Genomic DNA, 27,948 nt, shown 5'->3' on the forward strand with positions numbered 1-27,948 from the left:
CAAAGGTAGCCTATGACAGACCATATATACACACACACACACATACCGCCCACCCTACTGGTTGTGGTACACTGCCTGAGGTGTTTCGGACCATTTCTCAGCAGCAGCAACACTCAGCCTCTGGGACTGAGACATAACACAACAGTCAGTTAGACCATGGATGTTCTTTTGTTTAGATCTGTCTGACAGCTACATTAGACTTAGTTACACTAATTTTTTCACTCTTCAATCTCCATTTTATTTACTCTTGAATCTCATTTGGTTAACGTTGAAGCCAGCAAAGTAAACTTTGGGGACAGCAAACTGTCATTTCAAACTTTCTGACCTTCTGACCACACCTCATAACAAAGCAAACCTAACTCACGTCACTTCAAAAATATTTATTTCTACCCAATATTTTTAACCACAATTATAGCTCCAGTTTTTCATGTTTATGTCACCTCCAGTTGAACCATAAAACAACAGCTTCAACTTTTTTTTTGTTTTTAATTTCACATTCAAATGAATTCACATGTGTCATATTACATAATTTTCATCATTTTGCAACAGGATCTGAAGTGTCGAATAAAAGCACTCAGCAGCATGGAGGAGAAACATAAAATGATGACTCATTTTTAAAAGAATAATAATCTCATATTTGCACATGGCGAGACACAGGACCTGGTGGTGGTCTGCCTCTCTGCCAAACTTTCCATGTTTCTTCTCTTGCGGTGGTGATGATGGCAGCGGTGATGTTAGTCCCAGTCAAGACAGTGTCATATTTTCCTGCGCAGCTGCTGTGCTGAAGTTTTCCCCTGCGTCTTGACCAGAGTGACCATCATCACACCACTTGATGATGCTTCTCAGTAGACTACAAAGAGCTTTAAATACACTTGTTTATGTGCATATAGGGGGTAGACTAATATATCTGGAGAAAGATTTAGAGGTATTTTTCATTTAATAATTATTTTTTAAAGCCCAGTCAGTCTTTGTGTGTCGGTATGTCAGAGATACTCATATATTTGCACACATGGCTTTCAACACATAAACAGCACTAATAACTTCTTGTTAATGTTTCTATCATTAATCAAGTCCCTCGTTTCCCTTAGTGTTCCTTCACTGACAAAAGGGCCACAGAGTTTAAAACTTAACCCCCTCTCTAATTCAGTATGTCACTTTCTGACAAAGTTTCCTTGATTACTTCATATTTTCCACTTACAGTGCAATTCTCAGTCCGACATAGATGACTAATCAACCAAATAAACTCTTTTTCTTCCCATATCAGCAAGTTGTTTTTAGCAATACATGTGATGCTTTACGCCATTGAGGTGGCTTTACATTTTCCACACAATTTTACTGTGTTTTTTGATACACCAACCAGGAGTAGCACTCCTAATTTCATTGTTTCTACAACACAATGACAATTTAGGCTTTTTACAGTTCTACAACAGCAAATAATCAAATAAATCTGAATGTGTCGGGACTGAAAAACATAATTCAATCCAGTGTGTTATAGTGTTCAAAGGGGTTTCCACACTACTACAGTGACTTGAGTTTCTAATACCTTGGATTTGAGTTTAGTGAAGATCTTGAAATCATGGCAATTATCTGAGCGTTGCTAGTCTCAGTTTGCACAAACAGACACCATGTGGTCAGACGACTGGTGGTTTGGGATGTGGGGAAAATCAGGGGGGAAAGAACGAGCTAAAAAGGAGGTAAGGGGCAGTGAGTGAAAGTGGGAGGAGTGTGTCTGGGTGTGGGACTGTCATCCCATTGAGGGGAGTAGCTGTGGTGTTTTGATCGAGATCCAGCAGATGTGGGAGAGAAGAAGAGGGGTGTGAGTGAGAGAGAGAAAGAGAGAGAGAGAGAGAGAGAAATATTTCCACCCACCCAACAAGGAGACACACTCATAAACAGCAGGCAGACGGAGAGAGAGTCAGAAAGACATAGGATCTCAGGGCAGCAGCCGTTCACACAGCAAGGCAGACAGAAACAGAGTTTCATTGAGAGAAGATGTTTTATTAAAGGGGAGGAAAAGTCACACAGAGATACTCAAACACTCGCGCACTAATAAACACAGAGTGTGCCACCCAGACAGACAAGCAGGAACAGGCTAAATCCAAGAAATACTACCATTAGCTAGAGAGGAAAAGTCTGAGAAGGACACACGCTGCACTCTTTATCCCAACTCACACATACACAGAGAACACACTGGTCCTGAGTGTGCTGCCCAGTGTGAGGAGTTCAACCCCAACAAGTGGAGCATCAGGGAGGAAGGAGCAAGCGAGTGGATGGATGCCTTTTGCAGACTCAGTGGCCTGGACCCTCTGTGGGTGAGTTTGAGATGCGTTCACTGACCCTGAACTCTCATTTCTTGATCTAAAACCATCTCCAGATCAGATATAAAGAGTTGGATTAAAAACAGACTCAGACTGACTGAGTCTGTTTTTAATGTTGCATAATACATGTTCATTTGATAGGCCAACACAGTAGTCATGTCTATCAGTTACTAAATAATCATGTTTTTGTCTTTCTGAGGCTGAATGATGAGCATCCACTGTTGTTTATGGAAATTTAGACGCATAACACAATAAGATCATTTTGATCTTTCGCTTACTTGCACTTATTAAACGGTTTAATCCAGAAAATAATTAATGTCATTAGCTTTAGTCACACTAGCCATTAACTATGCGGTTCATTAGCATTAAAAACATTTTTTGAAGATCAGACCCAGATTTTGACTAAATAATAGAATGAGAAATAACAAGCATGTGTGATTGTGCATATAGGAGAAAGAGGTGAGCCATGTGGCTACTTAAAAAGTTAGCACTCAGCAGCTCAGGAAGGAAAACACTGAAGCACACACTGACCTTCTCAGTTTGCAGCCTGTATATACGTGAGTGCCTTTGAAATCCAATCTAATGCGAGTCTTAGTGAGAGAATGACCTTTTGATGAGTGTCAGAGTTGCATTTACCGTCACTCTGCTCTGTGATTCAGCACAATAAGATGCTAAGATGTGTCACACTGAGTGAGCTGCTGTTGTTGGAAAGGCTCTCGTCTTGTATATTAGCAAACCTCCACATTCTGTATCTTAGCTCGAAAGAAGAAGAATGGCTGCAATCCAGCTGGCATGCCAATATTATTGAATGTGCTCAGTCCCCACTAGCCTTTATTCCCACTCTTCCCCTCTCTCACTCTCTGTCTCTGTTTCTCATTACAGCTCTTTCTCAGTTTTTGCTCCTGCAAACCCTCAAAAAGAACAACAGCCATGAAACTTTGTTGACAAAGTAAAGTGTGTGTCACTTCATGCAGCCCTCTTTGCAGTGAAAGTTCAAAGTAAAGATATAAGGCCTAATGTTCTTAGCTAGAGAACATCCATCATAAAGAATGGAGGATGTTTTAACAGATGTTTTTGTCTCATACTGGCTGCAAAGTACCCTTCAGTTATTAACTGTAGTAATCAACCTTCCAAATACTTCTGAAATTGCCTCATTGGCAACGCATTGGTCACAGCCCCGGGGTAGCGATGGGGGTTTATGTGCTAAACTGAACATGCACAATCCAGCTCAGCAGCAGAGGTCTGATCCAGAAACACCTAGCTTGCAAGCTCTTTAGGATGGACAAATTTGAAAGGGGCCAATTTAGGAGCTAGCATTGTGTTTAGTTTCATTTCTCTTTAAATAAACCCATCCTGTAATTTGAAAAACAGAACAAAGCCTGGATGAAACTGGTAGGACAGTGGTCGACGCACCCTAAAATTACAGTTACCTTAGTTTATCGATGCCACATACTCAGATAATGCAGTTTTCAAAACCTGACATAAAAATCTGTGTTGGCTCACAATCCAGTGCAAGATTTGATCATTTCAGCCAATTATTAGCTCATGAATTGCATTACAAGGGGGTTTTGGGCACTGAATTGGTCTATCAAATCAACAGGATGTAAAAAGGACATTAAGCAGATTTGCAGTACAGTAAAAGTCTCTATTCTCTGGTTTCACATCACTGTGTTTGTCAGATAAAAATAGATCCAAGCTTTTGGCATCTACTAGTTTACTGTAACCACTTCAGCCAAGGGTGACACACGGGATAAATACTGAGCAAATGCACAAGAAAAAGCTTAGAGTGTGTTTGACAAGTTGGATTTCATACATAAAAGCGCTCTGTTTATCTGGCTGCCATTGACCACAGGAGTCAGAAGGGTCTGTGAAAGCAGCCTCCCACTCACTGACTCTGAAGAGATTTATCACTTAAATGGACTCTGGTACATCAGTGTGCACAGAGACCACTAGTAAACAGTACGTGCAGAAAGGTGCTTTCATTACATAACCCTAACCACTTATGTTATGAGGATTTATGTGAGAATATTACTTTTGTGACTCTGAGGTGAGGTAGTCAAAGATGCGTACCAGCTTTGATTTAAACTGGAACAGGTAGCCTACAGTCAGAGCGTGATTCAGACACTGGTGGCTCCGGAGGCGATAAACTGTAGCGATTGATGGTAAACTTGAATTAATCACTATCCATGTTGGGACATGCCTCTCCGTGCTGCAGCATCTACCTGTGAAAGTCTGAGTGAGTCTCACCTGCTCCAGTTCACTGGCAAGACTGTGGCTGTACAATCATTACGTAATGATTCTGCAGCTGCCACCAATTGTGGCCACTTTCCCTTATCCCAGTTGGGAGTCTACCAGCAGGGTTAGACTGCTAGAAGCTTTAAACCACTTCCTGTGTGGTGACTCCGCAGGGCAGTCTCGTAAGCGAAGCCAGACACCCTGCCCCTCATTAGACTAGTGAGGTGATAAACAAGGGAAGCAAGACAACAACAAGCCATTTAGCTATTTTTTTACACAAACAACCTATCCTGGTTCTGCTGCTATTACATAATCTCAAAACATTTGGCTGCATTTCTCCGACACACCTCATCTGAACTGACTTTTATTGTTTATAGGCGTTCATTATTAGTATAATTTTTGACCTTGCAATTTAATGTGTTGACAGTTTACTTTGTCCTACTCCAATTAGGAAATAAACCAGAGACATGGTCAGAAAAAAAATCCAAAGGCTGACCCAGCTTTTTAGAAACAGAAGGCTTCTTCCAAGTCACACTGTCAGGCATCGGCACACACACATATTCTGTTGACTCGCTGTGGTTTCACTCTCCACTGCCTTGACAGATGAAACGTATGACCTGCACGTGCACAGACTGTCAGATGATGAATATAATCTCACAGTTTAATCTACATTTTTGACTTTTAGGTATATTCTCTTGACCTGAACTTTCTTATTTTCTCTCTATTGCAGGACTGGAACCGTACGTGGTACACAGCTAACCCAGACCTGACCCAGTGTTTTCAGAACACAATCCTGGTGTGGGTCCCATGTGTCTATCTCTGGTTGCTGGCTCCCTTCTACTGCCTTCACCTCTACTGCCATGACCGCGGACGCATTCAAATGTCCTGCCTCTGCACCACCAAGATGGTGAGACTTCACACTGTTTGACTGATCTTTGACTGAAAGCAGACACAAAGGCAGTACATCTCTTAATATGAACTCAAATATACTTGCAAATCTGAATGCAGTCTCCTGTTATCTGCCTGTCTTGCTCAGGTGCTGGGTTTCCTGCTGGCCTCCTTTGGCTTTGTGGAGTTCTTCTACATCCTGCTAGAGAGGAGCCAGGAGATTGAGCATCACATGGTCTTCCTACTCAGCCCCATCATACGCAGCATGACTGTGGTAAATATTGAGGATCTTTCCTTTCCTTACTTAATTCTCCCTCATTTGTTTGTTAGGCGCTTTCCATCCAAATAGAGAATTATTCCACACAAATGTGCAGAGTTTTTGTATGGAAAAAGCTTTAACTATTGAGCTATGCCACTGATTCATAGCCCAAATCACACATCTGACATTCTTCCAGCATTGCTCCAGGCAACAGGAAGGTTTTGGGAATATTTCAGCCTACGTCCTGCTGGCTCACATGTCGATGTGCAGACACATGAAAGAATATATAGTGTATGCACCGTATGTTGGCCAGACACTGAGGTGCAAAGCTGCACAACCAGGGATAGATTTATCATGTTGCAGGCAATGCAAATATCACAGTAGCCTGTAAACACAGCCTGTATTTGACCATCACTCATCAGTGCGCAGAGCACTTATGTACTGACATCAATTACTATTTGATGTGGAGTCAGTATGAGCAAAGTTTAAATGCAATGAAAAATGTGATGGTTAGGTGCTGCAATGTCATAAAGAAATGTTTTTTCTTATATGACGCTTATTTTTTCTGTTGGCTAATATTCAGAATAGCCTTTCAGAAGTATATTTTGCAGATTTCATTCACCAACCAGCTGTAATAAGCTGTGAGCATTGACTCACTCAGGAACATCCAGTGGACGGTCAGTGTTTGTCCAGTCAAGAGCTTGCAAGTTATAGTTGATGAAAAACACAAAACCGCCAAATACAAGGTAATGACACAGAAATGTAGCCGATGAAAAACTTAATTACATAGAGAGGCTGAGCCTATACAGTACATACTGTAGTCTACAGGTATGCTATTGAACTGGAAGGTGTGACACCAACTCCTTTTTTGAGTGCCATTGCTCTGACCAAAACTGTATTTAAAGGGGACCTATTACGCTTTTCCTCATCTTCAATCATATATATAATGTTAAAATGTTGAATGTTCATGTGAAAAGTGACCAACATGTCAAATAATCTGGTAAACGTATGTAGAAGTAATCCTTGTGAGCAAAAAGCACCAGCTTCAGACTGCTCTGAAAGCTCAGTTTCCAACATTTTTTTCTACTTTCAGCCCGAGCTGACATCAATTCATGACAGATTTCTTTATATGTTCATCTGCTCCGCACACAGCGTGCAAGTTCACTACTCTGCTCCGCTAACATTATGGAGTTTTTCCATTGTTTTGGGGTAGACGAGCAAATGCACAGCAAAGTAAAATAAGTTGTTTACCTGTTGGAGGTGTGCCGGTCGTTTGCAGCTCTTCATCAAACATCATCATCATTGTGGCTCTTTCTGGGCCTTAAAGAGACATGAGCTAAGAATGCCTGTTAGAGACAGAGGCTGAACTGACAGGCTGCATAAAGGGCCAGTATAAGATAAATAAGGAACTGTGAATTATGAAAAGCTACTCTTGTGGAGTCCAAAAATAAAAATATGCTGGAAATGAGCATAATAGGTCCTCTTTAAGGTGCAACATATTTAATTGTAAGGCCTCTGCAGAAAGGAAGAAAAAAAGGAGAAAAAATGACCATGCAATTTAACTTGGAACAAGAACCTGCAGCTCTCAATAAACAAGTGTAACAATGAAACCATACCCAAAATCAGTAGAATGGAGATCGTATGTCAGAGTCTGAAGAAACAGTTTAAACAACTCAAGTGTTTAGATCCAAATCAGCGCAAGACTAGTGCAGACTTATGCAGTCTAGATGAGATCTATAATTTTTACAAATGTTGTTTGTCTCTTCTCCCTTCAAACATCTTGAATCAAACTATAATCGCCACCCTACCTGGATCAGGGTGGGTAGGGTGGGTTACAGAACATTATTTAGAGAAGATAAGGGCTGGTGTGCAATCAGAGAAATGTTTTTCTGTGATCTGTGTTGATGGATAATGGCCTTGAACGTTTCTCAAGACATTGATCCCACTCATTTTCTGTAGATTTTAACTGATGAGTAGGAGCAAATAGAAGAGGGGTGCAGCTCACGACATGGGTGGCACAGCAAGTATAAAATGCTGTTTATCCCGAGCAGGAGTGATGTAAGATTTACAATGCAGCACAACAGTGCAGAGCCCAGATAGGAAGGCTTGCTTGTGTGCCCGCAGAGCCGTATAGCTTTACTCACAAAGCTTCCTCTCTCTGCAGCCTTATACAGCTCCTGCATAGTCTCACTCTCTATAGGTCAGACAGCCTTGCCCACCTGTGGTCTTTTCAGACTCCTGAGTAAATACCATACTGGCACGTGTTTGGGTAAAAATACACTGAGACGTCTCTTGTATCTAGGGATACATTTCAAAAAAGATTATTTATTTTGAGGATCATCTATCACAGCAGCAGGGCAGACAACAAACATCTACTGAACGATATAAGGGAATGTCACAATCTTTAAAATATACTTGCCAGACATATCTATATTAAAGGATATAATTTTCTAGATGTTGATTGTAGCCACCCACCACCACCCGTTCCCTGAATGCAGGCCTGGAACACTGTGCTCTTGTTGCTCCAACCAACTTGTTGTGTTGGCCTTCAACTCAAGCTAATGTATGGGAACCCTTTTGCTCAAGTCACTCAGCCCACGAATGAATCGTGGTCACTATTGATGAAAAGTCCACACATGACACTGACTATAATCAGCAATACCATGACGTAAATCTCCTATTCCTTCCCTGGCACTGCACACTTCCCATGTAATTATAAGGTAGGGTTTTGATTTGGGGCTTAGTGATGACTTAGTTCCACCCACTGACTTGTACAAACAGATGGGCTGATGGTTTACAGCAATATGGCAGGGTCAGAGCGGAAGGCTATAATAGGAGGGACCTTGCCCTCAGATACTGACCTGAGGTCAGCTTTACATTTCCTTCACTTATATTAAGATGCGGACTGAGGCTGATGCAGCCTCAATCAAAGTACCAGCAGTCAGGAACATAAAGTTCTTGCCTATAGTACTAGTATACAGTATTCAGTGCTTTCCATAGAGTTCACCTTGAGAAAAAATCTATGTGCAGTATAGAAATATAGTAGTAGAAAGGACTCCCTCGTAATAAAGAAGTCGCAGACAATTATCTGCCGACTGCAGTTTTCCTCAGCTCCAAAGAGCTTTTTAGCATCTTTCAGCTCATTGTTTTTTATTTGCCCCAAATTTACTGTTTTGGTTCAGTATCTCTGCTTTCATCAAGCTAATTTCCAGCAGCAGCAGACAGCTGTTTGCAGAAAAAGCTCTAATAAACTCAGTGACATTCAATTCAGGTGGACTGGAGAATCTAAATTCCCCATGGGTATGAAAAAGTGTCTATCTACATTCATTCCTTGATGGACTGGCAAGCTGTTCCCCAGACTTCTTCTTGATGTCTGCGTAGATACGTGACAACTCCCTTGAAAAGTATCAGGTTTTCAGGGAAAAAGAAGAAATGAAAAGAATAAATAATCATTGTGTCAACACACAAAATGTATGAGAATTCTGGATGTTGTTAATATCAACAGGGCAGATAAAGATGTTCACCCTCTGCACACATCTGCCCATAAAGTATATCAGGTTGTTGATGTGAAAATCTTTCTTATAATGGTTCAATGGCAGATACATGACTCCTCTGAGGACGAACAGGCAGCCATGTCCAAATACTGAATCAGTCCTATTTTTGAGAAAACTTCACAGTATAGAGGTTTCTTTGAGAAAAGTATAAAATGAAATTAAGCAATAGCAATATGAGGAGGGCTTGCAGCATACTGTACATATGTCACTTTTTATAGGAATAGGAAGTCAGCCAGATCCCATCTGTGTCTGCAGCCAGGGAAATCCCAGAAACCCAAGTTCTTTTCTCGAAACCACCATCGGCTGCATTAGATCTGACTAAATCTTCTATGCTCTGTTGAAAACATTGGCAGTGACATCTGCAGCTAATACAGGAGAAATAGCGCTTTATTTTCTTCAATTGAATTAAAATGATGTAGCACTAAGTGGCTACTTGGAATGAAGTTTTTCCCACAGCAGCTTATATAAAATCATCAGTCTTCCATAAAAAGAAAAACGCTTGGCTTGCAGTTTGTTTTGGTTGGTTTAGAACTGATTGTAACTATAATGTAAAGCTCATTGATATATAAATAAGATTTGAGTTCAAAAAGAAGTTCATGCTTCAAATTCTTTTCTTTCTGTCTTTGTTGTCAAAGGAGTTGCTCCAAGCTGTTCATAATTGTGGCGCCAGAGATTGGAGTTTTGGCTCTCTGCTTTCTGGGACAGAATGGTTTCTGCTACTCACAAGTGAATTCTTAAATTAAGTCTTTCTTCTGTTTCTGTCTAGATCCTGACCTTATGCATCATCCAGTTGGAAAGAATCAGAGGCTGCCGTTCCTCTATATTCCTCTTCCTGTTCTGGGTCTTGGCTGTTGTTTGCTCCCTGGTGCCTCTCAGAGCGAAGATCCAGCTGGCCATGGATGAGGTATGCTTATCCTACTAATTAATAAGGAATATTAATATCATACCGTTTAATATGAATATTTTTACCCTATCCTACATGTTAATGTATGATGCCATATCTTCCAAGATTCCAAAAGCGCAACCATCCTCTTCATGAAAATCAAGTCACAGCGAAAATGAATGTGTTTGTCAGGCATGAACTCAGTGAACCTACAGTGTCAAAACACCATGCAGGGATATCTAATCAGGTCTAGTCCTACCCATAGTCTAGACACACGACTCCAGCAGCACAGCTTGAGATATACCCTGTGTCAGCAAAGAGTTTCTATTTCATCTCCAAATTTTAACCAAGGTAACCTAAAGTTAACCAAGTGTTGGAGGATGACACTGCCAATTCTGGTCAAGCCTGTGTGTGTATAAGTTTTCCTTTTCTTCCTGTGTCTTCTGTCAGACACTGCAATCATTGTTGTATGGGGTAAGTTTCTATTTAAGCGCATGTAGCCGTGGGGCCGTTGCGTTTGCATTTCTATAAAAACACACAAACACGCACACATCCATATTTCTGTTTTATCGTCCTCAGCGTGACATTCCCACACTGCTTGGGGGAGAATAATGATGGCCCTGGGATAAATGCTGGTGAGACATGGCAGCCCAGGGTCAGACCAGAGGAACGTCAGCGCTGTGTTTATGGGCCTACACTGCTGTAAACACAGCCAGATGGAAATCTATGCATCCACACATAATGCGAGGCCATTTGGAATTTAGACACAGATGTTTTCATTTCATACAACCGCACACATGCTCATAGGATGCACACGTGACCACAGATATATTTCTTCCCCACATTGTTTCTCTACATATTGATGAACTTAATTCATATGCCCGGACCATGCCTCGTCATGGAAGTCAACACATCAGGTTTTAATTGAACTTCTGGAGATGATTAAGATAACTATGAAGTTCATGAGATGGAACAAGCACTACTCACTGCATCCTAAAACCAATAATAAAAAGGAAGTCACTCAAAAACTACTGATGCAACACCTGTTGAAGGAATAGTTTGATATTTTGGGAAATACACTCATTTGCTTTCTTGCTGAGTGTTTGGTGAGAGGGTCGATACCACTCTTATGTCTGTACAGTAAATACAAAGCTACTACTAGCAACCAGTTAGCTTAGCTTAGCACAAAGACTGGAAACTGGATAGATAAGAAGATGTACTTTATTGATCCCAAATTATGAAATTCTTCTGTTGTCCAGGCATTGCACAGGACAGTAAATACTCAGTAAATATACATATCAACACTAGAGTAGAGAAATGTATACCTATAGAGAGAAAAACACAACAAATAAACAACATAAACACAATATAAATAATATACACTAATACACTATATTAAATATTAAATATAAAGATAAGATAACATAGTATATACATCAGACAAGTGTGCAAAGTGTGTAAAGATGTTCAAATTCATTATGATCACAGTTATTGACGGAGCAAAACAGAGTGGAGTTTGGTTCAGACAGAAACTATAAAGCTGAGAGTTCTCTGTTAGACAGAGGTGAGGTGTTGTACAGTGTTATTGCTTTGGGCAGGAAGGATTTCCTGCAATGGTCCTTGTGACAGCGAAGCTGAACAAACCTGTTAGAGAAAGTGCTCCGCTGTCTGTCCAGTAGGTGTTGGAGAGGGTGGTCAGGATTATCCATAATGGATAACAGTTTGTTCAGTGTCCTCTTCTCCAGCACAACTTCAAATGTGTCTGGTTTACAGCTAAATATGGAGCCGGCTTTCTTAATCAGTTTAAGTCTGTTGGTGTGGCCGGCTCCAATGCTGCTCCCCCAGCAGACTACAGAGAAGTACAGTGCACTGGTCAGAACAGACTGGTAGAAGATTTGTGTTGTAAACTCCTCAGTTTTCCCCAGTCCCCAGACCTGAAGGCTTTCTTCTTCTAATTAAGACGAAAAAAAGAAATACAAAATGCTGCACTCACAGTATTCCCTCTGGGTCTTGATCAGCATGCTGAGCTCGTCCATCTTATAGCCCAGTAGGGAGAACAGTTAGTCTGGCTCTGTACAAAAGTATCAAAATCTGCCTACCAGCACCTCTAAAGCTCACAAATTAACACTCATTTGCTTCACCTGTACATAAATCTGTACCTTTGGACAGAGCCAGGCTAACTTTTCTGTTTTCTGTCTTTATGCTTAACTAAGCTAGTGTGCTAATAGCGGTGGCTTCATATTTACTGTACAGACATAACATCTAACCCTTGACAAGAAAGCAAAGTGTATTTCCCAAAATGTCAAACTATTTCTTTAATATCTATACAGTTGCAATACAAACAGTTCATGATTATGTACCTGGGTCCCATCATCAGTTTAAAACTGAAATGGAACTCACATGCACAAGAAAAATTTATGAGGATACACCGAAGACAAATATACCTCCTCCCAATAAACATATATTACATCCATACATACATTATATCAATTTATGATTTCTAGGCTGGTATTGTTCAAGCTCTCTTTCTCTAACTCTAAAACTTTCCATTCCCCATCTCATCCTTTCCCCATATGTCCCAACCAGAATAATTTTTTTGAACTTCAAATTTTAATGATTTTCAGTATATTTGACAGGTGTTTTTGCTTATGTGTTCATATTACAGTATGTGTTGTATAATGTTTTACTAATATAAAAGTTTTCTTCTTTGGAAGCATTAACAAATTCAGTGACCCCTTATAATAGACAAACCAGGTAAAAGAACAAAAGTTACACAGCGCAGCTCAATAGTTTTCCTGTGACTAGTGTGACAGCTCACATTTACATATCGTACTGAAACATTTTCTAAATATTTATAAAGAAAGTGTCTAATTCGCATCACAGTGTTGAAGGCTTGAGTTGACAGAGTTCATGTTTGTGGACCCTTGGCCATTCTTAGTTGCTTGACCTACATTTTTCTCACCCACTCTCCGACCATCCTGACCCTGTTTTTCACTGTGTGGCCGGATCCATTTGGCCCCTTCATATCGCCTTTCTGGGCACAACACCGCACTTTTCAGAGAAAATTGTTTTACTGTTTACCATGGCTCTGACTTTCAAGCATACCCGTACTGCTGCACAACGGACTGGCTATGGCAGTGGTGTTGACCCAGTAGTAAACAATACCTCTGCCAAAACCCACAATTTCTGTATGTCAAGAATAACATGCAAGTCCCACATTTCACAAAAGTCGACTCTGAGTGGTTAATATCGCAGCTGCTCCCTTGATTGAAAGTAAGCGTGCTGGTTTGTAAAACCACAATCTCCCTATTTACAGATACGGGCTCTTAGCGTGACTGAGAGGCAGTTTTTAACTATCGTTTCATTTATATAAAGTACACCATTAAAGACTTTGGGTTTTCACCCCAATGTGGCTTAAAGGTCCAAAATACACTTTATTGTGTCTGTGATCTTAGTGTATAAACCATATCCTCTGCTATACAATGTGTAAGCATGGGAAACATAACATAATGATTTGAGTGCTGTGACTGTTGTGAAACTGCACACAAAGCCACAGTGCAGATGAATGGCACTGTATACCACAGGATGTTGAGTGATTTGTTAAGCAATGCTGAAAGAAATGAAGCAACTAAAAGACGTTTTGATCCTATTGAAAAACCTTATGTCGTGATGTAAGAACAATGTTATTTTTCTGTGACACGCGCTTGACCACAAAGCCAATTAATTTTGTCACCGGTTTAAAATAAAAGACTGACTTGCAAAACTTGTCTGGAATAGATTAAATCGAATAAACTCAAACAACTCTGTCACTTTTTTAGCCTTTTAGCAGTCTCTTTAGTCTGTGTTTTCTTTTTCCACAGGGCATCACCTCTGATATTGTTCGATACCTCGCCTTCTTCTCTTACTTCACCATCCAACTGGCTCAGCTCTTCCTGTGCTGTTTTGCTGACCAACCTCCAGAGGGAAAACCCGTCTTGGAAAAGGTAAGCAAAGGAGAATGTATCCCACTTCCGTCAAAACGTCCACTCCAATCCAATACCCAGGAAAGAAAATGCCTGACCAGTTATCTTGTGGTTTTCAACTTTTGTTGTAAGGGCACTCTCCCTTTTGGAGGAAATGATGTGATTCACCTCCTCCCTCCTTCCTCTCCCACTCTCACTTTACCGCTTTGGCTTCCTATGAGGAGAGTGTGAATGAGCCTGTGTGTGCTTGCTGTTGTTTTCCCTGCATACCGTGAACACGAGTCACTCACTTCAGTGTTGGATAACATAATAACCACTGCTTAGTGTCTGTGACCACACAACAGCAAAGCTATTACTTAATACAAATCCACATCTCACTGTCTCATCAATCATGAGGCTGACAAAACATTTTCAAGCTCAAAATAGCAAGCGGATACAGAGCAGCTGACAGGTGAATGAAAATGAGCTTCTAATCAATCAAACCGCCATGTGATGTCATATTTCCTTGGTGATAAACAATCAAAATAGCTGGAAAAGTCCCTTACGAATTCTTGGCCGGTGGCAAGGAGGCTGAGGATACATAAGCCACAGTCTGGTGTGGTGGACACACCCATTGGTTGCTCCCTGGTGTGTCCTCTTCTTCCCCCACCTCCTCCGCCTCTCTGCCCCACGCTCTGGTTAGAGTTACTCACAGGAAGAGAGGAAGCGAGGGGAGGATAAGGAGCAAGAGTGCGGGTAATGAAGAGAGCAAACACCCTGGTGAGGGGGTGGCAGGGTGGATGCGTGAGAGAACAAACTTTTTTGTGTGTCTGCGTGTTTGTATCCACTGGTGGAGAGTTTGTGATGAGATATTTCCGCTCAGTCAGTACTAGAACTCAAAACGTCATCTAACCATGCGCTAACACTGAACTCTATTTATTCTGTCCTGTGGGAGTTCTCTGCTCACTATAATGGACCACCTGACTGTATCATGCTGTTTACACACATTTGCGTTAAATACACTCCTCACAAGTGCGCCATTCAACCACCAATCAACCGTCTAAGTGAGGCTATGTATGCTTCGAAAGCCTTTAAGTGGTGAGAGATTTACTGGGAAAACAACAGTGAGTCTGGTTTTTAATCTGTTGCAGAATCCCTGTCCCGTAAAAGATGCCTCTTTCCTGTCAAAGATCCTCTTCTGGTGGTTCACTGGGTAAGATGGTTGTTTAAAAACCCCCTCATATTTAGCCTTCAGTTGACTCACTACAGGAACAGCTTGTACTTGTTTACAATAATGATGTGTGTTTTATCGATGATCATCAGTGTGAATCATCTCCGTGCTCTCTCCTAAGGCTTGTTGTGAAAGGATACCGCACTCCACTGGCAGCAGAGGACCTGTGGACCCTGAGAGAGGAAGACACGTCACACAAGATCATCTCTGAGCTGCAAGAGGACTGGACAGCTGAATGTGCCAAAATTCAAAAGTGAGACTTCCTGATGATTGATGTCTGGTAATTTAAAGGGGAACCCCAGTGATTTAGTGTGGTGCTTCCATAATATTGAGGGACTCACAAGAGACATACTACCTAAAGAATGATCAGAATCGAAGAAACAGAGGCCGAGACATTGTGACTTTTAGTGTCCAGCATGCGTCAAATTCCAAAAACACTACATTTCCCATAATGCAACCAATAGCATAATTTCATTGGCTCCTCTTGCCTGATGAACAACTCCTTGCCCCCAGTTTATAACACAAATGTTCTGTATTTGTAGTCAAGCCCAAACTGATAACTGATAACCCTGATGACATCATAACCCTGATGACATCATCAAGGTTATTTTTTCAGACTTTAGAAAGCTCCATCTAGAACCAAAAAGGACATTATATTCATTCATTCTTTCTATGTGTATTAGCCAGTAGCTAGCTTGAATGCACTGCAGTGGACCAATTTTCACAGGGAAACAACGACATGTGCAGCACGTGCACATGTCGTTGTTTGATGTTTCCTCTGGCTCATATGGTCTGCTATTTTAACACAGGCCTGTCATCCACTGTACTGTTTTTACTATTGTCATAGCTAACAGCCAAGAAATCAATTCCATTTTATTGCACTATGGTCAAATGACAGCATGGTGCTGTTTGATTTAATGTTTCAAGCAGAGCTTTACTTAGCTATGATTGCGGTTAATTGAAATTCTGGATGTCTCATCACCAGAGGCATTCAGGGCCAAAAATAGGTCCAAAAGAGTCCCTTAAGGACATCCAGTACCATAATGTCAAGACAAGAGCCCTGTGTCATTTTCAAGGCTTGTTAACATGATTCTTTGCTTTGAAGATTTGTCATTAAGTCTAATAACTATGTCAGGGAATAATGCTTTTTATGGCCCCTGGCGAATTCTTGAGTCAATCAGTGATGGCACGAATAACAACATTTGTTTTTATAGTCTGTTTTACATTAACGACTTGAAAGGCGCCAGCGTCATGTTGGAGCATCTCTGACACAGATGTCTTGTCTGTAACCATATGCGCTTCTCTCCCTCTGGCAGGCAGGAGAAGGCCTTGGCGTCGGGTGTGGCGCTGGGGAGCAGACTGCCAGACCAAGCTCAGCTCCTCAGGAAGCTGCAGAAGGAGCAGAGCTCTGGGTTCTTCCTGCTCAGGACACTGGCACGCAAGTTCGGTCCATACTTCCTGACTGGTACCCTGTGTATCATATTCCATGATGCCTTCATGTTCGCCATCCCCCAGGTGCTGAGGTAAGACTTAAAGGGACAAAGCACCACAACCTAAATTTGCTCTTACCATCAGGGCCATCTGGCAATAAATAGCTGCGGTGTGATTTGCCACTGTTGGGAATTATTACGTGTATCTCAACCCAGTACCATGGAGCTCAGGGATATTTGGTTTGTGGTGCCCAAAGCCCCAACATTAACATTTTTGTTTCGAAGATAATCTACAGATGTTGTTGTGACTAGTTTGCTCACTCTGTATGAAGATAGAAATCAGACAGTTGTGCTTTGATAACAAGAAGTTCTCAATAAAAGTGTTCATAAGGAGGTCTGCGGATTATCACAAGTAACCGTGTCATTATATTTGGAAAGAGATGTTGTTGTTGAGTTTGTCAAATATAACTTTTTCAGTGTTCTGAGTCCCACAAACCAAATGGCATTGGATGCACTGTATTAAGGAAAGCTGCAGCCAGTATTTCCAAACCTCAAGTCACACCGAAATCACCTGGATGGACAGCAATCCAGGCTAGAATAAAAATAGGTTTTATTGTGTTTTTTGGAGATGAACTGTCAAATTCAATTTGGAGATTTAAGTGAAAGAGATTTTATTTTCTTGGTATGATCATTCAAAGAAACATGTCATCTATCTATCTTTAATGATTTGTGACATCGACAACCAAACAACAACAGAAGCTGGCAGCAGTGAAAGCAGGTCATGGCGAACCGCCAACCGCCACACCATTCCACCCGCCAGACTGGAATGTTGTTGTTGATGCACAACACAGAATCAGTGCAAGTGTTAATTACGGTCATAGAGCTGTGAGCAAGAAAAGTAGACGAGACCACAGTCCTCGGTGCTCCAGTATGGGGGACAGTGAGGCGCTGCAAGGCAACACGCAGAGAGGGAGAGGAGGCTCTAAATGGCAGAAATGCTGGCGGACCACAATAAGGAAGCCACTGGCCAAGTGTGAGGGCAGCCTGGCCACAAGCTGAGCACTGTTGTGCAACCCGAGCTACTTTGTGTGGACCAGTCGGCCAGCAGCCACAGCAGCGCTCAAGGCCATGCCATTGGTTTAAGGCACACAATGAAAGTAAAATAAAAAAGATTGAATGAAAAAACAGAGTAAAAAAACGTGTTGACAGAGTAAAAACCTAGCTGTGTCTGCTTTGAATTGTGTGTTTCACTACTTTCCAGGAAAAATCATACATAGAAAAAAGGTTTTGATATATTACATATAAAACTGAACACTTGCAAACAACCAAAGATCCTGATTATGTCTCAATCTTCTTCTTTTCTCCATCCACAGTCTTCTTTTGGGTTTCATGAGAGATGAGGACGCTCCATTGTGGAAAGGCTATTTCTACGCCACTCTTATGTTCCTCCTCTCCTGTCTCCAGTCCCTCTTCAACCATCAGTACATGTACACTTGCTTCACAGTGGGAATGAGGGTGAAGACAGCTGTTATGGGCTTGGTTTACAGGAAGGTGGGTAAATTTGTATCCGCGGACATGTAGCCGCTAACCTCTAGACACAATAAATTATGTCCTAAATGGCAAAAACAAAAGCTTTCCCTCTTTCCAGACTGGAAAACAGTACACAGTGTATGATTAACAGCTTTTACCTAAGATGAACGATCATCTGAAATCTTTATGAGGGTTTAAAATTATATTGTACACACACAGTGCACTGAAGGCTAAAATGTCTTTGTCTCTTTTGTTGTCAATTCAGTCTTTAGTGATAAACAGTGCTGCCAGGAGGACTTGTACTGTGGGCGAGATTGTGAATCTGGTTTCAGCAGACACTCAGAAGCTCATGGACTTTGTGGTGTACTTCAACGCTGTATGGCTGGCTCCTATTGAAATTGTCCTTTGTCTCTTCTTCCTCTGGCAGGTATGTCGAAATGTAGTGTTTTCACAATGCCTCCCATTCATGCACAGCTGCATTTTAACTGAAAAGCCCTTGACACCACTTTATCTTTTTTTTTCTCTTCTTTTTTTAATTTTTAGCATCTTGGACCATCTGCTTTGGCAGGAATTGCCACGGTCATTCTCATTTTTCCACTGAACGGATTCATAGCAAAGAAAAGAAGCAAGCTGCAGGTAAAAGCTGTTAAAGGAATTCTTCACACTTTTACTCCATAGCCCTGACATCTGGCATGTTGGGTCAGGGATGCCACAGCTGGTTTAGATAGTGGCTGAAGAGCCGTGTGGGTGTTTGGCCTGAATGGTACATTCTCTCTTGTCCTTTTGATGTCTGCCCCATATAATGTGTTTGAAAAACAATGACAGGAAAGGGTGGGCAGTAGGAAGACATAATTTTTCATTTCTTTGGAGAAACAACAAACGGTTCTTTAAATTTGGATGCCAATTTAATCGAACTCGGTCTTGAATGCAGTGACCGCATTCCTGGTCCTTTGTTGTTTCCTTGTCATAAAAATCACTAAAATGTAACGAGCAATAAACTCTTATTGAATTAAACAAGTTCTATTATGTTCAGGAAAACTACTACAGCTGTAATGAGAGCAGACAAAGCCATGTTCACAAATGCATGTATTTGCTTTGGTCTGGTAATTGTCTTTCCACTGTGCCCCAGTTTCAGCTCAAGATAGCTTGTTCTTCAGATAATAAAACATAAAAACCTCTTTGTCTGGTCAACAGGAGATCCAGATGAAGTTCATGGATGGCCGCATCAGACTGATGAATGAGATCCTGAATGGAATAAAGATCTTGAAGTTCTATGCCTGGGAGAAGGCCTTCCTGGAGCAGGTTTTGGGATACAGAGAAAAGGAGCTCAAGGCCCTGAAGAAGTCTCAGATACTTTATTCCATCTCCATTGCATCCTTTAACTCCTCTTCATTCCTGGTAAGAGCATTGAATTGAACATGCTGGTAATATTCCTTATTTCTCTTGTTGTCAACAAATCCCATGAAAAGACCAAAATCAACAATACACTGATCATACTGAAAAGTAATGTCTGTGTTGTCCAAAACTATCAAAACACATCAGTGAGCTGAACCATTACACTGGCTGACATTCCCCTTCATTACCATGAATATGGGCACTGAAGTTTATTTTGGATCAAACCCACATACACCATTTTGCGGCCATAGATTCTCAACTCAAGCACCAAATGTATATTACTCCGCAGCTAAAAATAGTCCCCAACAAATTAACTATTTACTCCTGTTTGAGTAACATTTGCTAAAAACTACAGTGCTCAGCTGTTTTAGGAAATTACTCAGCCATTTAAAAAAATGAAACCATACTGTTCTGGCCCGTTTTTAAAGATTACGTAGGAAAGATAGACAGTAATGAGAGACAGACTAAGCCATTGTTGCTTTTGATCTTTTTCGTGGGATTTGTTGACAATAAGAGAAATATAGGATAACACCAGCTAATCCATCACACAAGTTTCTGCCTGCAGAGGTAACATTTTATGTCTCCACCTAGATTGCCTTTTCCATGTTTGGAGTCTACGTAATGCTCGATGACAGGAACGTCCTGGATGCACAGAAAGTTTTTGTCTCAATGGCGCTGATCAACATTCTGAAGACCCCACTTAGTCAGCTTCCATTCGCAATAAGCACAACCATGCAGGTAGGTGGCATTTTAGTTTAAATTTGATTTGTTTTCTCTACCTATGGTGCCCGATGAGGAATATTCTTATGTTCCCATGTGATGGACAAAGGTCAGAGAATTAACCACTGACTCTGTTTCAGGCTGTGGTTTCACTGAAACGTCTGGGAAAGTACCTGTGCTCAGAGGAGTTGAAAGTGGACAATGTGTCAAAGGCTCCACTTAGTTCTGGTAAGAGCTCCACCCATGTATAAACTATTGCATTGAATGAATAAACTATTTTACCAAGCTGTTTAACTTCAACAATTTCCAGAACTTGGTTCCCATACTGCGTGAAATCATAGGCTGTCATAATCAATATAAGCAGCCCACAAGATTTTGTTGTTTATATCTGTGGAGTACCACAGCCTTGTATGGATCATGTGCACTGTCACTTCCTGGGTCCCGGGCTGGATGGTAGTCAGGGTAATTATAGTTTGTTCCCATTTAGTGGTTGAACATAAATCACAGCATGAATTCAGACATATGATTCATAGAGAAATTAAACAAAAAGTACTGCACTCTTCCGTCTGTAATCTGTCAACACTTCCTAAGACAGTTTGTGAGAAAGCAACAGCTCTGTAATTTGTATGATTAAGCAAATTCACTTGTAATTGTGCCCAGGCCACACTCTGACGAGTAACTTCAAGGGGGAATTTTGTTTTGAAAGTTTTGTTTGTCTCTCAGGTTGAAAGAACGTGTCCTGTCTTCAGTTTTCATTGCAGCTTTTGTTCATCTAACCTTACTTTCTTTTCTTACTTAGACGGGGAGGATGTGGTGATAGAAAATGGCACTTTCAGCTGGTCTGCAGAGGGCCCTCCATGTCTCAAAAGGTATGACTAAAAAAAGAATAGAAAAACACTCAATCCCCAATAAAATCAAGAGAGACTTACTGGACAATTCATGTCTTTGTTCACAGGATCAGCATCCATGTGCCACGGGGTTCCCTCGTTGCTGTGGTTGGACATGTGGGCAGTGGAAAGTCCTCATTGTTGTCAGCCATGCTTGGGGAAACAGAGAAGAGAAGCGGCCAAGTCACTGTGAAGGTACTGAGCTTGCGTTCCATGTGCAACGTCTATTCATAGCTTAATTTAATAAATACTGACAGTTTCTCTTTTGACATCTGTCTTCACAGGGCTCTGTGGCGTATGTGCCCCAGCAGGCCTGGATCCAGAACGCCACAGTTCAGGACAACATAATTTTTGGCCGCGAGAAGCTAAAGACATGGTACCAACGTGTGCTGGAGGCTTGCGCCCTGCTGCCCGACCTCGACATCCTACCTGCTGGAGATTCTACAGAAATTGGAGAGAAGGTATAAAAGTTGTTGTACTTTTAAAATAAATTATGTGAGATGTTGTCTTGTCTCTAAATCCTGTTATGAGTTATGTCTCAAAGTTTTCTAATAACTTTGTCCATGTAGGGACTGAATCTCTCAGGTGGACAGAAGCAGAGGGTGAGCCTGGCCAGGGCTGTCTACAGGAAGGCTGATGTATACCTGCTGGATGATCCACTGTCTGCTGTTGATGCACATGTTGGTCAACACATCTTTGACAAAGTTATTGGACCAAAAGGAGTGCTCAGAGACAAGGTAATACACGTAACAAAACCTGTAATTCAGCCTGTTCAATTCAGCTGCAAAGACTCAAAACACAGTTTCACAATACCTAAACCCTTTCCAAGAACATGACCCGCATTATTGTTATCATAATATAGAAACCAACACTTTGCTGACAACTTTGTTTTTAGAAAAGGCTCAATTTAGTGTTGGATTGTGCATACATCCTGTTTTTCTGACTCATGTCACTTGCTATACAGACCCGCGTCCTGGTGACCCATGGCATGAGCTTCCTGCCGCAAGCTGACCTCATCCTTGTCCTGGTAGATGGAGAAATCACAGAGAGTGGCTCCTACCAGGAACTCCTAAGTCGCCATGGCGCCTTTGCTGACTTCATCCACACCTTTGCCAACACAGAGCGAAAAGAGAGTGCCATACAGAGAGGTGAGGAGTCATTTCAGCTGTAAATCCAAAACACACAGTTCTGTTTATTTCAGTTTTTGTCAGTTAGTTTAATTATTTCTATTGTACATTATATGTCATAAACATCACTTAAAAAACAAACAAGCATTTATAACTTATAATAATAAAAAAAGAAATCTCCGTCTTGTAGCTGGTTCCAGGAAGTCCAATGCTCGTCTCAGCATGGTCGATTTCATGCCGTTCTCCAGAGACTTGTCACAGGAGCAGCTCATTGGGTATGTAAACAACCCTGTGAACAGCAAAAACGTCATTAAGATATTTGGCATCCCAAGTATCTTTCTAATTAAACTGACATCTGGCCTCTCCATATCCTCCAGGGGTGACACCACTAATACTAACCTGCAGAATATGGAGCCTGTGTCTGAAACAGACCAGGAACAGGTCCCCGAGGACTTGGGCAAGCTGATGGAGGTTGACAAGGCCCGCACTGGAAGGGTAAGATTGATTCTAAAGATTTTAAGTGAGGCTCCAGTGACAGTCCGCTTCTAATAAACACAACTGAAAAGATAAATCCAGTTATCTTGTAAGTTTCGCGAACTGAATGATATTTTTCATGTTTTCAACAACAGGTGAGGTTGGAGATGTACAAAAAGTACTTTAAGACCATTGGCTTGGCCATCATCGTTCCCATCGTCTTCCTGTACGCCTTTCAGCAGGGCGCCTCACTGGCCTACAACTACTGGCTCAGCATGTGGGCTGACGACCCAGTTGTTAACGGCACCCAGATTGATACAGACCTGAAACTGACTGTCTTTGGGGCACTGGGCTTTGCGCAAGGTTAGTTACCATCATAGAATTAAAAAAGAATGGAAAATGGATTTAGGTATCTCTACGAAATTTTTTTCTGCAGTTGTTTTCTACAATATGGGAAAATGGAAGAGTATAGAATCATCCTTGGCTCTGGTTTAATCAAACATCTTTCCCATCTCTCTTCAGGTGTCGCTATCTTTGGTACGACTGTTGCTATCTCCATCTGTGGCATCATAGCCTCTCGCCACCTGCACATGGACCTGCTGATCAACGTGCTACGCTCTCCCATGTCTTTCTTCGAGTGCACACCCAGTGGCAACCTACTCAACCGCTTTGCCAAAGAGATTGATGCCATTGACTGCATGGTGCCCGATGGCTTGAAGATGATGCTGAGCTACGTCTTTAAACTCATGGAGGTCTGCATCATTGTGCTGATGGCGACGCCCTTTGCAGCCGTGATCATCCTGCCTCTTGCCTTCCTCTATGCCTTTGTCCAGGTACATTTTCTACTCAACATTTAAACTCACCACTGATGACAATGACCTTTCATTTTTTCTTTCACACAGCGTTATGTTAAAGGTGGCTTAGCAACAGCCGGGTTCCATTACAGAGTGTTATTGGAAAGCTCCCGGCTCCAAAACCAACCATGCTGATTTAGCCATTCACTTCTGTGTTTTGTTCCCTACCTGCTGACATAGATGTTACACACATTCACTATGAATTATGGGAAAACCCTGAGCGCTCCCTCTTTGGTTTCACTCATTAAAGCCGGTGTTTTACTTTTCCACTGTGGTCTACAGAGCTTCTACGTTGCCACATCCTGTCAGCTGCGGAGGCTGGAGGCTGTGAGCCGCTCACCCATATATACCCACTTCAATGAGACGGTGCAGGGTGCCAGCGTCATTCGGGCCTTTGGAGAGCAGTCCAGGTTCATTGTGCAAGCCAATGACAGGGTAGACTTCAATCAGACATCGTACTTCCCCCGATTTGTGGCCACCCGGTGAGATCATATGTGATGATTATAAAAGGCTTTAACTTAATTTACTCATTTATTTGCTCAGTTGACAATTCATGAAGAAAGGCGATGGTTCATAGAAGCAACAATTACCAATGATTGCTTACTTGGTTAAGCAAAATGACTTCAGGCTTTAATAGTGAGGACAACTGTGAAAGTGTTGAACATTTTGGAACTTGCCTGCCCACAGCTAAATCAATGTTACATCCACAGGTGGCTGGCAGTCAATCTGGAGTTCATTGGTAATGGTGTGGTATTAGCAGCTGCCATTCTCTCTGTGATGGGAAAAAACACCCTGAGCCCAGGCATAGTTGGTTTGGCTGTTTCACACTCCCTCCAGGTAAGAGGTTGTGCCCGCAAACACACACACACAGTCATACAGTAGTACTGGAGGAGTCCCAATACCCAACTATGTAGCAACAAAGACAGTCATTTTTTATAAATTACACACCGTTGTGGGAATTCGCTCCAGTTGCATGAAGCATGAGGTGATCAATGTGAAATATTAATGTATTTTTCCACAATAAGTAAATGTATTATGAGCAAAAGAGAAAAAAATAAACCTCATTGCACTGGATTTTGCAGGTTACTGGAATCCTAAGCTGGATTGTGAGAGCCTGGACCGATGTGGAAAACAATATTGTGTCTGTGGAAAGAGTAAATGAGTATGCGGAAACTGCTAAAGAGGTCAGTGTTCCAACTACATGTTAGACTTTATGCTGCTCAAGACACCAATCCAACACCATACAACCAGAGGGCTTTTATGTTCTATACTCACTCTTTGTTGTCGTCTCATACAGGCTAGTTGGAGTATAGAGGGCAGCTCCTTGCCTCAGGCCTGGCCCCAGACAGGAACTATAGAGTTCCACGACTATGGGCTGCAGTACCGTAAAGGCCTTGAGTTGGCACTGAAGGGCATTACTTTGAACATTCACGAAAGAGAAAGGGTGAGTCTTCTTGTGTTATAAAACATGTTCACCAGTCTTAACCCTGGATTTCTTAAATTGCTCTGTTCACTGTGGCTTTCACAGAACTCTGTCACATAAATTCTGACTTTAAAACAAACCTTTCCTAGGTCGGTATTGTGGGTAGGACTGGAGCTGGGAAGTCCTCACTTGCCCTGGGGATCTTCAGGATCTTAGAGGCAGCAAAGGGAAAGATCTTTATAGATGGAGTCAACATCGCAGACATTGGACTCCATGACCTCCGATCACGAATTACTATCATTCCTCAGGTACGACAGTAGTACTAACAAAGACTGAGCCCTGGCTTTTCTCACATAAACTGTTTGCAGTAGTTGCAACCCGTGGCCAATATACAAGTCATACTGAATTGTCCTGTTGCCAATGTGGTCAATTTTATGATGAATAACATCTGTTGTCCACTTTCCCAGGACCCTGTTCTGTTCTCTGGCTCCCTCCGAATGAACCTTGACCCCTTTGATACCTACACCGATGAAGAAATTTGGAGTTCATTGGAGCTCGCTCATCTCAAGAACTTTGTCTCTAATCTGCCTGACAAACTCAACCATGAATGCTCAGAGGGAGGAGAAAACCTCAGGTACAGATGAGTACACTGATATTACACATTGAAATGAACATAAACCACCACCTGTCCAGCCCAGTCAGTCACAAGAGTATTACAGATATCTGCACAGAGTTGCAGCACACATACTGTCCATAACTAAGATATGATTCTATCCTTCCTTCTCCAACTCCTCCTTGTCTGTTTAGTCTGGGTCAGCGCCAGCTAGTGTGCCTTGCCAGAGCCTTGCTGAGGAAAACCAAGATCCTGGTTTTGGATGAGGCAACAGCTGCTGTGGACCTGGAGACAGACACACTCATCCAGTCAACAATCCGCACACAGTTTGAAGACTGCACTGTCCTGACCATCGCTCACCGCCTTAACACTATCATGGACTACACTAAGTACGATACTACTTACTACACTACGCAGTCAATAAAGTATTTAGCTCAACTGGCAGCAATGTAATCAATGACAGTTTAGATAATGAATTGTTTATTGAAGTCAAGTAAAAATATGAAATATTTAATTGTTGCGGCTTCTCAAATGGGAGGATTTGCTGCTTGTATCTGTTTTATCTGTCTGGACATATTTTTGACATTTTATAAACAAAACAATTCATAAAAAATGGATTATCTTCCTTTTAAAAAATCAATTCTTAATTGCAGCCCTACAATCCACTAATTACATCTAACCACATGCTAATCACATGTCCAGCATTATCCTTCACATACATGTTACACCAGAGAAATGTTGAATCTAAAACCTGTGTTCGTCCTCCTCTTTCTGCTTTACAGAGTCATTGTTATGGACAGAGGCCACATCACTGAGATGGACTCTCCAGCCAACCTCATTGCACAGCGGGGACAGTTCTACCGAATGTGCCGGGAAGCTGGGCTGGTCTAGGCAGGGCCTCGTACCATGGAGCTGTTTACCTGGTGTACACATGTGGCACTGTAGTTGTGTGGATCTCCAACACATGTTGAATCAGCCATTCCAAGCTTTGTGGCAGCTCAAAACGCCTCCCCACAAGGGCATTGTCGATGAATCTCAAGAGAAGGTGCTGACCCAGTCCCTATTTGTAGGTTTATAACACACACGGACATACTGTCCTAAATCAGGAAAAGACATTGTTAACCTCAGATAATGAACATTCAACAGAAAGCTACAATGGATTGTTGAGAGTCTGCAAGCTATAAATATTGTATATAGAATAGTGGAGTCTGTTTATTCCAGGGAAGAGTTAAGCCAAAGGCTGGAATAAAACACCACAAATCTTAAGGATTTTCATTCTCTTTTTGAATGGGAATTATATTATTTTTGTAGTTTTTGTAAGTGTTATAAAGCACATGACATATTTTTTTGATGTTGTCTCAGGCTTAAATGATGATGTTTACTCACTTTTTTTAGCCTTGTGTAACAAAAAAGAGGCACTTTTGTAAATGTAAATTGATTGAAATCTATTTTGTCTTCTTGTCCCAGGAACTGGGACAGGAAATACTCTGACACACTAACCTTCAGAAGGTTCACCCTGGAAAACATAGGGGAAGTGAGGTTTTCATAGCCTTCAAAATCTGAGCTTGAAGCTGCAAATTTAGAGTTTTTATATGTCAGGGGAAAAGAGGAAAACATTAAGTGAGCCAAGACATTAGCATCCGTCCAACTATGTTGTGGCTGTTGTTTATTTCTGTCAAAGTAAACACATAAAAAGTCAATAGAGACCTTTCTGGTCAGATTTAACCTGAAGCCGGTAGTGAAAACCACCATGAATGAAGAGAATGCCTCTTCAAAACAGTGGTGATAAATCTCTGTGTGTGATTGTCTCTCTGCCTCCACCACACAACTCAGGCCATGCATATATGTGCAGAGAAAAAAGAAAGAAGTCAGTATTGTTCTTTTTACTTTGACTACCAAATTGACACTTTAGTCTTGATTCAAAGAACCCAAAGAACTGAACTTTTCAAAGAGAAGAGGCATTTACTGTTTTTGTCTTACTGGTTTAGACAATATATTCAAAGAGAAACCCTATAGTTTATTTATGTCATATGACAAAATGTATTAAGTGTCCTTAAAATTCTGAGGATTGTATTATATTTATACTTTTTATAACAAGCTTGTTCATTTTTCACTGACCATTTACTGTTGATGTACTGTCTTGTTCCATACATCATGCTGGACAATAAAATGTATTTGAATCTACA

The 27,948-nt window shown here is 41.4% G+C and overlaps 1 protein-coding gene across 1 annotated transcript; it reads left to right on the plus strand.

Annotated features, from left to right (window-relative positions):
• Window positions 1-1,108: 1,108 nt before the first annotated feature.
• abcc6a (ATP-binding cassette, sub-family C (CFTR/MRP), member 6a) lies at window positions 1,109-27,948 on the plus strand. Its single transcript, XM_067583964.1, has 31 exons — window positions 1,109-2,312; window positions 5,284-5,460; window positions 5,590-5,715; window positions 10,021-10,158; window positions 13,998-14,120; window positions 15,230-15,291; window positions 15,431-15,562; window positions 16,626-16,832; window positions 18,113-18,290; window positions 18,535-18,696; window positions 18,813-18,905; window positions 19,464-19,667; window positions 20,256-20,402; window positions 20,525-20,612; window positions 21,184-21,253; window positions 21,340-21,466; window positions 21,556-21,732; window positions 21,841-22,008; window positions 22,236-22,419; window positions 22,589-22,673; window positions 22,776-22,893; window positions 23,028-23,235; window positions 23,395-23,705; window positions 24,009-24,208; window positions 24,437-24,563; window positions 24,809-24,910; window positions 25,024-25,170; window positions 25,299-25,457; window positions 25,617-25,783; window positions 25,957-26,151; window positions 26,545-27,948. Exons 1-31 carry the CDS (start codon window positions 2,271-2,273, stop codon window positions 26,651-26,653), a joined length of 4,533 nt encoding a protein of 1,510 aa, XP_067440065.1. The 5' UTR covers window positions 1,109-2,270; the 3' UTR covers window positions 26,654-27,948.

Source organism: Thunnus thynnus, chromosome 3 (assembly GCF_963924715.1).
Source record: "Thunnus thynnus chromosome 3, fThuThy2.1, whole genome shotgun sequence".
In the NCBI taxonomy this organism is placed as follows: Eukaryota; Metazoa; Chordata; class Actinopteri; order Scombriformes; family Scombridae; genus Thunnus; species Thunnus thynnus.